The sequence below is a fragment of the Papaver somniferum genome, chromosome 10 (genome assembly GCF_003573695.1).
Source record: "Papaver somniferum cultivar HN1 chromosome 10, ASM357369v1, whole genome shotgun sequence".
In the NCBI taxonomy this organism is placed as follows: Eukaryota; Viridiplantae; Streptophyta; class Magnoliopsida; order Ranunculales; family Papaveraceae; genus Papaver; species Papaver somniferum.
Genome location: NC_039367.1, coordinates 22,030,137 through 22,046,859, shown reverse-complemented (window position 1 = coordinate 22,046,859; position 16,723 = coordinate 22,030,137). Strand labels below are relative to the sequence as shown.

General features: G+C 34.9%; 1 protein-coding gene and 1 pseudogene across 1 annotated transcript; one reads left to right on the top strand and one right to left on the bottom strand.

The window, feature by feature from the left end:
* Positions 1-1,754: 1,754 nt before the first annotated feature.
* On the top strand, positions 1,755-9,941 carry LOC113315390 (annotated as a pseudogene).
* A 3,323-nt stretch (positions 9,942-13,264) lies between these two features.
* Positions 13,265-16,153, bottom strand: LOC113318287 (mitochondrial outer membrane protein porin of 36 kDa-like). Its single transcript, XM_026566434.1, has 6 exons — positions 15,993-16,153; positions 15,821-15,888; positions 14,942-15,052; positions 14,691-14,777; positions 14,045-14,253; positions 13,265-13,886 (listed from the first exon to the last, which is right to left on the bottom strand). Exons 1-6 carry the CDS (start codon positions 16,039-16,041, stop codon positions 13,580-13,582), a joined length of 831 nt encoding a protein of 276 aa, XP_026422219.1. The 5' UTR covers positions 16,042-16,153; the 3' UTR covers positions 13,265-13,579.
* Between the last annotated feature and the right edge of the window lie 570 nt (positions 16,154-16,723).

Sequence of the window (16,723 nt, the reverse complement as noted above, 5' to 3'; positions counted from 1 at the left end):
CAGTATATTTTTTTATATAATTGAAATATCATAGGTTGTGCGTTAAGTTCAATCATTTGCGAATCCAACCTTCGGTTGTTGATTACATTGATTGACACTTGGATATTGGTTTTTGATACCGTACAAGTTATTTCTTATATTCAATCGGGCTTGCAAATTCCTATTTGTTTGATAGCAGATTGAATTGAGAAATTGAGATATAACTCTTTGATATACTTTTCTTAAGATTGAGTCTGACTGTCTAGTTGATTCTCTTGAAATTTTATTGGAATTAGTCCATACATATTTCTAAAAGAAATATTGGGTGTGGTTGTTAGACCCCCACTCTTTTCCAATTGGTATCAGAGCAGGCAAACACGTTTAAGACCTTATAAGTCTGTGTTTGTAGCAATGTGACTTTATGGACAGTAGTGTTATCTCAATAAATGCACCACCAGATCCAGGGATTTCAGAATTCTCTTCCATGACTGATTTAGTAAAATTTGTAGAAAAAATTCTATCTAAACCTCCACCAAGTCTAAAATCCCTAGAAGTGTTTTCAGGGCTTGAGAAAAGGCTTGAGAGCTTGTCTCCTGATGTTGAGTTATATCTCAAGAAAGAGCAAGAGTCTCTTGATAATCTAAATCAAGTTATGATGATTAATCTCCATGTTGAGGTTGATATTGATCTTATTATCAGTAAGGGTATTCCCTCTGTCGCATGTGTCTCTAACAATTTGGATATAGTACAAGAAGTATCTAAACCTCATCTATCAGTTAGTTCCATCTCTAAACTTAACTATGTTCATCAGTCAAAATCTGATGAACCTTCTCAAGATAATGATACTTCCCTCTCTAATGAGAAAGTCAAGATCTCTCTTTTTATCAAAAGAGTTTCCCTGTGCAGTACTGAACATTATCTGCAGAGACTTTGTGTTATAAGTTGGAAACGAAGAAATCATGAACACAATTTACCTTGTGCTCTTTTTAAGTTCTTTGAAATACTTGTAAAAACAGTTTTTTTGATTTCTCTCAATTCTGTAAGTTGTAAGAGTTGTTGGAAGGAAACTCTCTCATGGTGTCATGGCCTGCAATACATCTTTTATATCGGGTCATCTTGACTACACAAAAATTGCTCAATAAAAATAATTGTTGAGATGCTACAACATTTTTTTTTGTGTGTTTACTTGTTTAAACAAAACGAGCCCTTACTTGCTCACGTATGGTTCACATACCTTGAACCCGGAACCTTGAAACGGACGAATCTGTTCAAGAACATGTTCGACTGGTTCTTATTACCGATTGACACATAAAAAGAGGGAGAATCACTTTATTTTTTCACCCTCTCCTTCTTTTCTCTCTAGTTCGTGTACGAAAGAGAAACCCAACAGTTCATGTACCAATTCCTCTTCTCTCACTCGGTTCTTAACCAATTCGTGTTTTGATTGCACCATTGAATTCAGGAGAAATTTGTGCATATTAGGTCAAGAACTTTTTTCGTTTTGGTCATCGTTTTGGAATTCCACCATTAACGTCAGTTCGTGTACCAAGTAAGTTTCTCAACTATTATATGTGTATTAGTTTTCCACTATGACTTCTAGGAAGAGGCCTAGTCGTGGTGAAATTTCGAGTACTCAAAATAATGAAGATACTTTTTATGACCCAATCCCGAGAATTAGATTCGTTGACACTAAGCTCGTGATTAATATGTGGAATATGTGGAATCGTGAAGATACTTAGAGTAGATGGTCTTCATAGGTTCGTTGAGAATCATGAATGGGGATTATTCACCATCCAATGGGAACAACCTATATTGAATTGACAGACCAATTTTATGCAAACCTGCATGAGCCTGATACTGTCAACTGCACCTTCAATACCATTGTTGAAAGAATAATTCTTCTTGTGAATCGACAAGTCATTGCTGAACTGTTGAACTTGTCTCGTGATGGTGATTTTCTTTTACCACCCCCTGAGCATTTGAGACCTTCTCCAAATGTGCTCTCAAACTTCCTTCTTGCCAAGGATGTCTCCTGGTATGAAGGTAAGATTGATGGTCATGATGTTATATTGTTCCTCAAAGTTGCTGGAAAGCTACTGGTGGCCAATTTGATGACCAACACAATTTACAGACAATTGTGGACCAGACCTCTTGCAGAACTGGTTTATTACGTTGTTGAAGGGAGGAGGATTGACTTTCGTGGACTTATTATTCGTCAGATGATAAGTGTCAGACAGATTTCGAAAAAGACTCCTGGCTTTCCTTGTCTCATCTCAAGGATTTGTAGTCAATTTGGTGTTGTTGCTGTTGGAACCAGTCTTGGAGGACCAAAGGTCATGACCATGAAAAGCATTGAAAAAATGTCCAGAACTCTTGCAGCATCCAACTCTGAACTCATCTGTCTCCAGCAAGAAGTTGATATTTTGAAAGAGCAGGTGGTTTATGCGGAGATAGCTAATCCTGAACTGAGTGAGAAGTTTTATAAAATTTCTAGGATTATTATGAGATGAGTGATTAATATTTGTACTTGTAATACTTATTCTTGATTTGTTTGTTGAACTTCTTATGTTGATCTTATTGAAACTGTTATGGTTGTAATAACTTTTATGGTATTTTAGCTTTGAATGATTTTATCCTTAAGTTAAATTGCTAAATGTGATAAATCCATAAGAAGTACAGATAAAGGTGTCAAAAGTTAAGTCTATCATATGTCTTTATGAAAATATTGATAAAAGATAGAATGAACTTTTGACAAACAAAAGTTAAATCTATTATGTCATTATGCAAATATTGATGGAATATAGGATGAACTTTTGTTTACAAAGATTAAGTATATTACATGTCTCTATGAAAATATTGATGAAAAACAGAATGAATCTTTGAATAGTCCGCAGTATTGGTCTTTCCCTACATCTTTGTGTAAGTACTGTGCGGCTCCATAAGTTCTCTTATGTTGAGCACTTCCGATTAAATTAATCATGGATCTCTTGTGGTTAATTTAATTGAGTATTTTAGATACAAATTCATGTTTCATGTGATTTGTTAATGTCCAAATAAATCCTTATTTTCTTGTGAAAGTAAGGTCGCTCTTATTGTTCTTTCGGGAATGACATTTTATGGGGAAGAGTTCTTAATTGAACTTGTGTTTAATTTCCAAATCTTTGTGGGGACTGCGGCTGAGGAATATTTTAGGAGTTTTCTTGTATCTTTATAAACTCCTTGATGAATACACTAGTTTCGGCTATGTGAAATCATCGAAACAAAATTGATATGTTCTCTTTTGGTCATGAAGTATCTCTATGGAAATTTCATTAGGATCCCACTAGTTTTCGTACCTTTGACAATTTATATTGACAAAAAGGGGAAGAATTAATGTGTAGTTCACACCACAAATACATATGTTTACGGATCGATATGTAAGGGGGAGTGGTTTGCATGTGAGATGAAGTATTGACTAAGAGGGAGTGATACATATCACCATAATATTATTGTCAAAGTTGTGATACAATTGGACTTTGATGTTGTGTAATAATACTATGACACTATATAACAATGATTGAGATCTACTGTTTTCTCATTGTTATAGCTACAGATCTTCAACAATTATGATGCTGAGTTGAATATATTCAGAATCGCTGGAGTACTTGGAAGTGACGAAGATTTCGAGTAACGTTGAAGAACCAAGGAAATTAAGCATTTGGATTGAGATCTACAAAGTTTATTTATTATGTATTCCCCATGTATTGATAGTTTTGTCACTAAAATTGACAAAGGGGGATATTGTTAGAGCACTTCTCGGTCGAACTTGCTTGTCAAGTTTAGTTGTCAAAACTATAAGTCTTGATTTCTAGTCTACATACAGCTATGTCTCGGATTAGGATGAATGTGTAGTTGATCTTTAGACTTCACGGCGTTCATCGATTGAAGACGAAGAACTACTAAGTGGAGCTTGTGGAACTCTATTAACAAAAGGTATGTGGAGACTTGAACTCATCTATCACTTAGAAGTCTATTCTTTTCTATCTCCTACTGAGACAAAAGTCGTATAGCTATATAGACTTTACATTATATACATTTTATATTTCGAGTTGATTTTAACACGCTTATATATATCTCGAAATATATGTTGGTAAGCTTTTTGCTTTAACCACGTTCATCATTATTCTTGACGAAATACAAAAGATGATCATTTGAAAATCACCCGGTAACATGATTGTTTATAAGCTAATAGTTTGTGTGAGACCACTATTGTCGTCTTCGAAGGATGTTTCAATAATTAAAATGGGAGTTAAGAGCTAAAACCCATGTCTGGATACATTACGGTTTGTATACTTAGTGTACGAACTGTTTTGACGGAATTTAGGACCCGAAGTTTGCATACCCGTCCACAAACTTATTCAATTGTTTAAGTCAGAGTACTTAAGTTTGCATACCCGTTCACAAACTGATTTATCTGTTGAAGTCCGAGAACCAATTTTGCGTACCCGTTCGCAGTCGGTTTCAATTGGATTCGGTCCGGAGCTAAAGTTTGCGTACCCGTTTGCAAACTGTCGGCTTTTGACCAATGTCCTGAACTTAAGTTCGCGTACCCGTTTGCAAACTTAAGTGGTTCAAGTTCTTAAATCGGTTAAGTATAGTTTCATACTCGTGAACAAATACATTTATAAATTAATGTTCATGAACTGATTCTTTTGAATCAATCCGATTTTGCTTCAATTGTGTCTTGTATACTTCTATGAGAATATAAACAATTGAACAACTCTATGAGCTACACAATTAGTATCAATTGATCTAGAAGTGTTAAGATGAACAAGGTTAAGAGAAAAGTGTTAATATGGCTAACTTCGAATAACTGTTATTGAGCCAACTCAATATACACGTTTAGGTACAGTTACCCATATCTAAATGAAGGTATATTTCGTGTGTGTGTAACAATCTAAAGACCATCTAACGGTGGAAATATATTAGCTTGAATCTTAAATCAGGTTTCATCTAACGGTGAATATTGAATGCTTTGTTACCAAAGTAACATTGATTGCAAAACCTGATTTGAAGACTATATAAGGGAGAACTCTGGCAACTAGGAAACCTAATCCCCACACCTCATGTGTGATACTAGTTGCGACTAGAGTCGATTCTCCTTTAACCTAGGTTTTTCCTAAAACCATTATAGGTTAACGACTTAAATAATTCATTGGGATTCTGAAGCCAGACCCAACTATTTTCTTTGTAGTTGCGTGTTCTGATATTACTTTGTTTTATCGTATTGAGTACTATCTTCTCTAAGATTTGCTCGAGATTTATCTCCTATAGGTAAGATATAAAAATTAATCACAAATCTCTTCGTCTCATTCTTTGTGATTCCACAATAACTTGTTCTACTAACATATTGTTAAGTTATTGTGAGGTGATTCATATTACTAGGTTGTTCTTAGGGAATATAAGACCGGTGTATCAATTGGTTCATGTTCACCTTGATTTATCAAAAGACGGAACAAAAACTTCGTAGGTTTTTCTGTGGGAGACAGATTTCTATATTCAATAGAATTTTATGTGTGAGACATATTTGTTTATCAAGTCTTCGGTTTTGGATAGTAGCAACTCTTAGTTGTGGGTGAGATCATCTAAGGGAATCAAGTGCGTAGAGTCATACTGGGATTCAGAGGCGTAAGGAACGCGACTGTACCTTAATCAGTGTGATATTGGTTATGTCTCAACTACATTCCAATCCGAAGTTAACTTGTAGTAGGCTAGAGTATGTAGCGGCTTAATACAGTGTGGTTTTCAAATCTGGACTAGGTGACGGGGTTTTTATGCATTTGCGGTTTCCTCGAAAACAGAACTTCTGGTGTCTTTGTTATTTCTTTTCCGCATTATATTTTCTATATAATTGAGATATCACATGTTGTGCGTAGTTTAATTAATTGGTAAATCCAACCTTTGGTTGTTGATTTAAATTGATTGACGCTTGGATATTGGTCTTTGGTACCATCCAAGTTATTTCTCATATTGATTCGGCTCACAGATTTCTATATGTTCGATTGCAGATTGATTTGATAAATTGAGATATAACTCTTGGATATGTTTTCCTTGATTGAGTCTGACTGTCTAGTTGATTCTCTTGGAATTATATTGGAGTTAGTCCATACAGATTGCCTAAACGAAATATTGGGTGTGGTTGTTAGTCCCCCGCTTTTTCAGAATATTAAGCTAAGGAAATCCTCGAATAATGAAGAAATGGAGGAGTTCTATAATTTGGTTCAGATGTTAACCGACCCACCAGTTTTTGTAGAAGAGGAAGATAAATTAGTTTACAATGCAGATTCATCCTTTACTACCAAAAATGGATACCAGTTGGAAAATGCAGAAAAAACCCATTGTCAACTGTGAACATATTTAGAGAAGAAATTTGATACTTAAAGCATAAATCTTTGTACGGTTTGCAACTCAAAATGCAGTTGAAGCCACGTAATGTTGCATGTGCAAGTCTTTCAAGTAAGAAGTAAACCATGTTCTACTTCACTGTATTTTTTCGAAGGAGGTATGGAACTACTTCATCTCAAGAATGGACACAACCTGGAGTCCAGGAGCAGGGTCGTCCTTGATACAAAGTGAACAAAGTTCAACTTTGGGCATCAAATTTTTAGGGCATCAATTTATTTATTTATTTTCTCGTTTTTATGATCAATCGAATTAATGACATCAGTTTTGGACAATAAAATTCAAAAATTTTAATTAGTTTGTTGGTATTCTCTGATAAACTATTGAAAGGGTAGTAAAAGGATTTATCTTCTAAAATCTACCTAGATTAAGAAATATGTTTACTATTTAGTCTTTGCAACCCATGCATTTCTTATTTTCTTTAACTTTGTCTTCTTTTTTATATAAAGAAAAATCCTTTTGTCTGGTGCGGTAATCCTACATAAAATTTAAGAATTTAAAATGTCATGCGGTAAAACAATGGATTTAAAATGAAAGGACACAATGGGTTTAAAATAAAATGTCACATAATTCAATTCATGTTTTTTTGCCAAATTATAGACATGTCTTTCACAAGAATCAACAATATTTTTCAAACAAGGGGTTTAAAATGAAGGCATACAACTTATATTACAATTGTCCATGCTTTTAAACAAAATATCACACTTATTTATTATATGTTTAACATATAAGACATATTTTTATGACTAAATTAATATTATTGCATATAGTAGATACACCGTGGTAATATAAATTGATCCAAAAAGTCTTAATATTTTATAAAATTTTATGTCGATATACTTGCTCTTGTTAAATACATTTTTTTGAGTTCATCTTTTGGTTATATTATACTTTAATCATGATCCAACAGTGTTATATGCTCAGACACCATATTTAACAATGGACAATGATAAGTGCTTGGCAATAAGTGTTTTTGATGCTCTGGTGGTTCTGCTTCCATATGGGTCAACTCCAATATCCCTGTTACACTTGCACAAAAAAAAAGGAAACCATATCCCTGTAAATGAAGGTACCCTAATACTAGTGTCTTTCCAAACGAGAATATTGAGGATTTCCAGGATGTTCCTAGCATCATCTTACTGCTGGTGGACTCACGGCTTTTGGTCTTTGAATAAAATTCCTTTCGCAACAATTTCCTTTTCTCGCGACTCCTTTGTTTGAAGAAGGGCAGCTACAGTTAGTTTCTCATCTACCCTTTCCTGGATAGATTGTCGGTTTTATTTTGTTAGACCCATTTTCATATTTAATGTGGTCTGAACAATAAACGTAATTCTCTTGCTTTCATCATTCATTGGAATATAAAGAAAACTCATCATCTTTGAATGCTTTGGATTCTTGACTTCATTTAAAAAAAAAATCCAGTGGTTTCAACTGAATTCTTTGTTGATTTGCTACTTTGCTCGGAGTTTGTAAAATTTTGAAGGGTGTTGCGTTACCTTTTTTGGCACAGATATCTCTTCTGTTGGAGAAATGATCATCAAAAGAACGAATAACATGTTCGTTCCGTTGGTATGTAGTCAAAATATGAGATCACCTTATCCTATTCTTCTTCTGAAAAATGGTTCAAAAGATTTTATTTTCTACATGACTTTCAGTTGATTTTTTCACCTTTTTCGCTAGACTTGGATGTTCGGGATTTTCTCGAATAATTGATTTTGACGGGATAATTGGTTAAATTTAAGAGGAACCCTGTCAAGTTTTTCTTCAGATTCACAACTATCAATTTTGACACTCTCTTCCCTTCTAAGCTCAAAGTAGCGATTATAAGTAATATGTGCTCGAGGTGTTCTTGTTAAACTAGAATAATCTTTTATATGGTTTTATTCAACACTTAGCATTGATAAAAATACAATATACTTAAGATTTCAAGGACGATATCGTCTATATGAGATATGTTGCCAAAGTGGCCAGAACTATTTTCCTAGAGTGCGTTTTTTTTTCCTAAAATTTTCTCTAATTTCTGGCGTATATGTTCAATTGACCAATATATTGGAGTTTCTGTAACATAGTCGTTGATAACGTATTCCTTCCTTTCCCTTTGGTCTTGCCGAAAGGAAAATCGTGCATATATATTCACATTTTTGTATATTGGAAACAACAGAGAATGGGAGACTTATGTTCAAGGGGATCAATTAAAAGTTGCTATCAAGGAAAGATTCTGAAAGTTTGAAGACGTTCTTGACCCAGAATGCCATTGCCTACCATGGTTTTTTGGTAGCCAGATAGCTTGCCATCTCACCCTTTGGGTTTAGCAGTCGGATGTGAAATGTGAGTCTAAGACAAAGGTATGGCAATATCTGAAGTGCATCTGGACATTTGATGAGTTGCAGTACTCCGACCAAAAATCTTTATTGGTGCAAAGAAGATTTGGAAAAACAATTTTTCGTGATGACATTTCTTGACAGTTTTATTGAATTTCGAAATTGACAATCAACCCCCATAATGGGGTCATAGAAGCAGTGAGATGAATTTTCTTAATGTAATTTTTTTCTTGCACTATAACGTATTTGTGAATGTCGTTGCGTCTAGACAACATCGAGTTTTAGATGTGAAGGCAAGGAATGCATTATACAAAAAGAGCAGTACAAGGGGCAAATCGAAGCCTATGTTTTTGATTGTATAAACCCACAAGCTCTAAACTGATGATATGTGAAATTAATATCTTACCAAATTTGAAGTTTGTATCTTAAAGAGAATTGGTTAGTCCATTTTTTGAGTAATCAGAGCTAGTGTTCCAAAGATCCTTTTAGATGATGTTCTCGAGCAAAAGAACGATATTGCTAAAATTGTTGAAGAAGAAGTTGAAAAGGTTAAATTCATTCTTTTTCATTTCTTGAACTTACACATCACTGACAATATTGGCATTGTGTTGTTTGATAGGCTATGTCTCCTTATGGATATGAGATTGTGCAAACCCTCGTTGTTGATATAGAACCAAATGATCATGAGAAGCAGGCAATGAATGAAACCAATGCTGGTAAAATTATGTTAATACCTATTTAACCCAGTTAACATTAGAAGAGGAATTCTTTAAGGGAATAGGTAAATACCAAAAAGGACTGCTTGACATTGAAATCGAAATGTATATAAAGGTTTACCACACGTATTTTCTTCTTCTGAACCCGTTATAAAATTCGGTTTCAGCTGCAAGGCTACAGTTGGCAACAACAAAAAAGACAGGGTGAGGCTGAATCTAAATAACTACCTGGACTAGGTATTGCTCGGCAGCGTCAAGCCATTGTTGATGGGATCAAAGACAGTGTAATGAGGTTCTCAATTAACGTTCCTGGGACAACTACAAATGACGTTATAGACATGGTTCTAGCAACACAATGAAGGGAATTGGTGCGGCCTATAAATCCTCTGCAGTGTTTATTCCTGACGGTCCTGGTGTTGTTCGTGACTTGTCCACTCAAATTCGCCATGGTCTACTTCAGGGTTCTTCTGCTCACATGCTATAAATGATAACTTAGTTCCCAGCTCTACTCTCCTTTGACCTTAAACTACAACAAGTGATCCCTCTTTTTTATAGTAGTACTTGAAATGCAGTATGTCTATATTCACGTTTCCTTTCAGCAACACTTGGCAGTTCGATACCTTTAGATACCCAGTATGTATATCCTATGTTTGCGTTTTGGGATTAATTGTGTGGCTGCAAGTACTGATTAAGTAATATAGATTGATTTATTAAAGTTTATAAATCTGCTTAGTTCTAAAATAGTGCTCAATTATCAAAATAATAATTATGTGCTAGAACTTCTTATCTCACTGAAATTTCCTCTGAAGTATGAAAAAAATACAGAACAACTGAATGAACTGTCTGTGTTTACAAGTAGCAACATCTGTGTTTGTCCCATAAGAAAGACTATCACATTGCAGCTGACAAAAAAGCCAAAGTAGCTGATCTAATTCATCAGGGTAGTGGTAGATTAAGCTAAGGGGATCCCCGGATAATGAAGAAATGAAGGAGTTCTCTAATTTTGTTCAGATGTTAGGCGACCCACCGGTTTCGGGAGAAGGGGAGGATTAATTAGTTTGCAATGCAGACTCAGCTTTCATTACCAAAAACGGATACCAATGCCTAATGCAGGAAAATCCCAATGTCAACTGTGTACATATTTGTAGGAGAAATGTGCCACCTAAAGCACAGCTCTTCGTCTGGTTTGCAACTCAAAATGCAGTTGAAGTCACACAATGTTTCCTGTGCAATTCTTTGAAGCAAGAAGTAAATCATGTTCTACTTTATTGTATTTTTTCGAAGGGGGTATTGAACTACTTCATCTCAAGAATGGACACAACTTGATCTCACAAGAACAATTTCGCAGATCAATTTCAAACTTGGTCAATCATCAAGGGAAAAAGATCAAGCACAATATGTGGCCAGTACTACCTTTTGCTATTGTGCAGGCTTTGTGGAAGGAAAGGAATAGCATGGTAATGGCCAAGGGACAAAGCAGGGAATAAGAGATCATTATCAACGAAGTAAAATGGTTACTTTTTCAATGGGGTTAACACTAGGTTGGTTTTCAATTGTGTCCTTCAAGGAGAGGTTATGGATATACGGTAAAAACTTCTACTATAAAACAATAGTCTTGGGATCATCCTAATCCTTTTATTTTAAAGAGATATTACATAATCGATAATTTGATCATTTTTTATTTTATAGATACACTAATAATATACCAAATTAAAGAATAATTCCTAATTGTTTAACTTGAATAATTGTGGTTTGATACAAAATATTTAGGATGTGCAGCCACTGACTAATTTGAAAGAATTTTCTAGATAACGAACTATTGGAAATTGTAGAAAATTAATAATATACTACATACAAGAATGAAATACAACTTGATTTGAACTCAAAGAAAAACATACCAATATTAAATCATATTTTGAGAAAATTATGATATATATACAAACTATTTTTTATTTTCCTAATAAATTTTTTATTTTATATAATATTTTGGACCCATTAATAATTAAGGGGAACTTTTTAAATGTTTGATATTATAATATTAATCGAATTTATTATTTTAGCACTAAGGTCCCGAGTCGGGACTGGTAAATTCTATTATTTTAGTGAGACTATTATATAGAGAAGAAATCTCGTCACACTTTTATTATCACACTATCTCACACGTTGGATGTTATTTTTGCGAATAAAAATCAAACTGTAACGGATTTAAAGCTAATATTTTGGGGATATGTTACTACTACAAAGCTCTACGTTTTTACCGAAAATGAGCTTACTCCGAGAAGTATAACACCACCATTTACTACTTTCAAAATGAGCAGTTGAAAATCAACTGATTTCTGGACGTCGAAATTAAGACCAGAAGACTGTGAGGTTTTATATTTCTGAATGCGCTAATTTTTGATAGGCATGTAGAACTTGTTAAGAGGAACATATCCTCAAAATATTAGCTTCAAATTCTTTACGGTTTGGTTTTTATTTATAAAAATAACGTCCAAGATATGATATAATGTGACAATAAAAATGTGAAGGGATCCTTCCTCATTAATTATCGAGTATTATACTAAAAAAAAGTAATGTAGGTTGTAACTAACTGATTATTCTTTCGGCTTGGGCCTGGTTTTGCCACTATTTGTTTCATTTTTTTTCTCTCCATGAATATTTTGTCCTTTCCGCTTCAAGAAAAACAAAAGTTTTGGAGCACGATCACAGATTTACATGACGAGGCAGATTTTTAGATCTAGGACAAATTTGGATAACGAAGGAGACTTTGGGTCACCATGTAGACTACTCATCATGAGGTGTAATTTGAGCGATGGGGTAACTCGCGAGGCAATGAGGATTTCAGGTTACATGGTAGATTTTTGGCCAAGGTTCAAAATTTCAAAGTTTGGTTTTTAAACTGCAACAAGATAAATTTTGGATCGGCAAATTCAATTACAGGGAAGAATTTGAGTGTTTGTGTAAATTTTGGGAGATAAATTTTATATTGTATTGCATTATCGTGACGTGATAGGTTTTCTGGTCAAAATCTGGATCGCGTGGTCCTGATACTCTATTACTCTTAGCGTGGTCACGGAGAAGCAGAGAGCCAGACCATGTTCCGGCCTTGGTCCATTTACACCACTAAATACAACAGCAGAAACCTTATTGTTAGTCTCTCCTTGAACCCGAGTCATCAATCTAGTCTTAACAACATCAAGTGGCATCGTAATAGAAGCTGAAATCCCCCCTACCAATGCCCCACAACACACTCGGTAAAGGTTCCAAACCCTCTTGCCCAGTTTTACTCAGCACAGCAGATTCCAAATATGAAGAATAGTTTAAAACACCAGCGAAAAAATTTCAAAGTAATGGTGCAGAATAACCAGCATAAAGACCCAATGCCCCATCTTCTGTAATATCTTAACCAAAACCTACCCTTGCCCACAATCACTGATACCAGGGATACCAGCACAATATCATGCATGACATACCAGGGATACCAGCACAATATCATGCATAACTTTTGCCGGCATCTATGGTACCAGACACCACCAAATGAAATGAAGTCTCACATTCTAAAACCATGCAATCACAAAAAAATTCAAAAAAAAATTAACCATCTCATATTCTAGAAAATCTGGGGCATAGTAGACAGTGAGCACCAAGCAGGGATACCAGCACAATATCATGCATAACTTTTGCCGGCATCTATGGTACCAGACACCACCAAATGAAATGAAGTCTCACATTCTAAAACCATGCAATCACAAAAAAATTCAAAAAAAAATTAACCATCTCATATTCTAGAAAATCTGGGGCATAGTAGACGGTGAGCACCAAGCAGAAAGGCATCATCTTTAAAATGAAGATAAACCCATGAAACCCAAGGTCAAATTGTTTTTATACAAAGGCCCCATTCCAACCACAATAAAAGCAGAAACTGATTGATAACAACCCACCAAGACAGACAGACATCCTCAATAAATCGGTTCAAAAAAGGAACTTGTAGTTCTTTTCATGTCTCTACCTACATTATTTGGTTTCAAAATACTGATATGGAAAAAGCCTTTTCTACCTCCATACCCTCTCTCCCAACCTGTTCAGTTCTCAGAAGAAAAAAAAAATTATTCCATAGCTTCTCTATGGCTTAAGAGCCACAGAGAGACCAACCTTAGCACTCTTTTCAATTGCTCTTGTGTCTACCTCACCTGAGACGGTGAAGAGGGACTTTGGCCTCCACTCGTGCTGGATAAGAGCACTTGCCTTGCCATGGTTGTTGATCCTAGCCTTGATAGAAGTCAATGGGTCCAGAGATTTCTGGGTACCGATGGTCAAGGTGTTCTCATTTGTACTGAAACTATGGGCAATCTCAGCACCAACAGCTGTATTGGTCAAGGGACTGACAATGTGGTAGTAAGAAGCATTGAGGTTCTGACCCTTCTCGTTCCTGAAATCATAAAAAGAGAAGAAAAATAAACACCACATCAACAAACAAACAAACAAAAAAAGGGTGTGGCAATCAAAACAAGAAAAGCACCGAGTCTGCCATCCATATCAGCTATCTATGAGTTTTACTTCTGAAAGAGCTCAAAAGAAAATACTCACAAAGTGACAGCAGCAATCAGGTCGGCGTTAGCGAAGCTCACTCCAGCATTGCATTTGGTGAGGTTACCAGATGCAGTGTCGTAAGAAAGATCGGTACCAAGAGCAAGAAGGGGTGTTCCTACAACACCAGAGAAGTTGACTACGGGGTTTGCTGTCAAGCCAATGCTAGTACTGATGCCGCTGTACTCATGTTGATACTGAAGCTCGAGCTGTTACCAGTCAAAATACTCATTATTATAAAGTACCTTCAGAAATGTGATTAATCACTTGCATAACACTCATGCTACAATCATTAGAAACACAATACAGGCAAAACGTCATTGTACTTCCCAGCAAAAGATTACTAGATTACATAAACAGAGTAAGATAAAAATCTGCACCTTCTAAATTTCTAGTCTAATACAGATCAATGCTAACAGATGCATCTGGCAGATTACAAATGCGTGGTAAAATAAGCAAAGATATTTTTTATTTAATAACCCATCGACCGTGGCAACAAATTCAGATAACGAGAAGAACTTGATCAACATTCGATAAGATGAACCTAGAGTCGACAAAATGCATTGACTATACTCCACAATGTCTGATGTAGTTGATAAAATAACTGACAGAAAAAAAAATTAACAGAAAGGTGGGAACCAATTACCTTGCCAGACCTTTGATCGGGAACAACAAAGTTAAAAATTGCCTTGAGACCAGGTGCAGGCTCATCAATTGAAACAGTTGCAAAGAGCTGAAAGTGTCAAGATAAATCATGTACATTAATATATTTGAAAAAGATAACAGAGAAACTAATTCATATTGGTGAAGTTGTTCGGTTGTAGACTGTTAATATATGTGTACAGCTACAACAAAACATCAATCAACTATTTACAAAAAACAAAAATAAAAACTTACCCTAGAGTTTGTGTCAACTTTGACATCAGTTGTGATATTCTTGTTTTTCAGCTGAGTGTTAACATCAGCTATAAACAGCTCACCTTTCTTGATTCCAGTAGAAGTGATTGCCTGCAGCACACAACGAAGGAAATGAGTGAACAGAAAATAAACAAAAATATGCCACATTAGTTACATAAAACCCACATTCATGAAGATGGCAAGAAGATAGTTTCATTAACTTATTATGTTAATTTCTTGGAGCTTCAAAATCAAATCCTCAACTAAATTAAATCAAATTTATAAAGCACCTACAAATATTCAACAAACTTTGTGGCGCAAACTAGGGCATACATATCACATTCACATTATACGTCCAAACCTAAAACAAAAACAAAACATGACACACAAAGAAGGATCTAGGCTTCAATCGGACTATTGAAGGTCATTAGCAGCATAATAAACACAAACAGCCAAGATGACAAAACAGTAAAGCAAGGATAAATAATCAGACTACATGTAATATCATTTCACAAGAAGAGGCATGTCAGAACCAGATAAATCGCTCAAATGAAATTCCACAGAAGCCTTACATTCAAGATCTAGTCATAACAAAAGAAAAACAGCAAAATACAAAAGAGAAATAGAAAAAAACTAATACAAACCGAAATCACATTATCAACACCGCCATTTATAAAGAAAACTCATAATAATTAAATGAAGATTGTAATCAGCGAAACAATAACCAATTCTTAAAATCCGTTTCCAAGTCAAAAAAAATAAAGAAATAACATGCACAAATCCACGAATCAGAAGTTCAAAAATCAGAAACCCTAACTTTCTCAACTTAACAAATAAAGGAAAAAAAAAACAAATCTCAAATCAGATAACAGTACTTACAACACCAGTAGAAGTATATGTAGTGACAGTAAATTTGTGATCGCTCTGGTAATCCTTGTACAGAAGATCTACAAATAACAAAAAAAAAACAAAAAAAATCAACAACAAAATCTCAGGAAAAACGAAAATCAAAATGAAATCAAACGGAATGAATGAATGGATTAGTATCTACCTCTGGCTCTTTTGCCGATATCAGTGTAAAGACCAGGTCCTTTTCCCATTATTTCTTGATTCGAAGAAGAAGAAACAACAGAGGAGGAGTTTTTCAAGAGAGAGAAAATGAGAAAAGAATAATACGGTGGTGGTGATCGATAAGTGTGAGGAGGTAGGGAAAAGGGCAAATAAACCCTAAATACTGATTTTTGATTGTTGAACAGGTTACAACCTTTTTGCTGTGTTTCTCTTGTGGATGCACTTTAACCGTTGATTCTGGAGTGAAGAAAAGATTCGATATCTCTGCCGTTGAGATTATGCTTGTGTGGGTACCGACTCAGAACTTACTAGTAGGTTTGCAACTCTGGCATTTTCTTGGAAGAAAATTAAATATTGATATTATTGAATTTTGTTCTGTTTGAAAAAAGATAATGTTACGATGCTTTGCGGTTGAAATCGTGGTACATTTGCTTGGTATATCACCGGTGATTTGTGAGACGGGAGTACGTAGGAGTGGACTTTGTGGTGCACACTCCTTAATGAGTGTACCCGTAACATTTTAATCTGCACGGTGTTAGTAACAAGGATCGAGATTCTAAATATGAAAAATAATGTGGTATCAGTTAACCAACTAATCAACCAATCAGATGAACTCGTCAAATATTTTTAGAGGAGTGTGCACATAATTAAACTCATCCACGGCTGCATATTTTGAGCTCAACGTGGCAAAATCGAGATATACTAATTAAA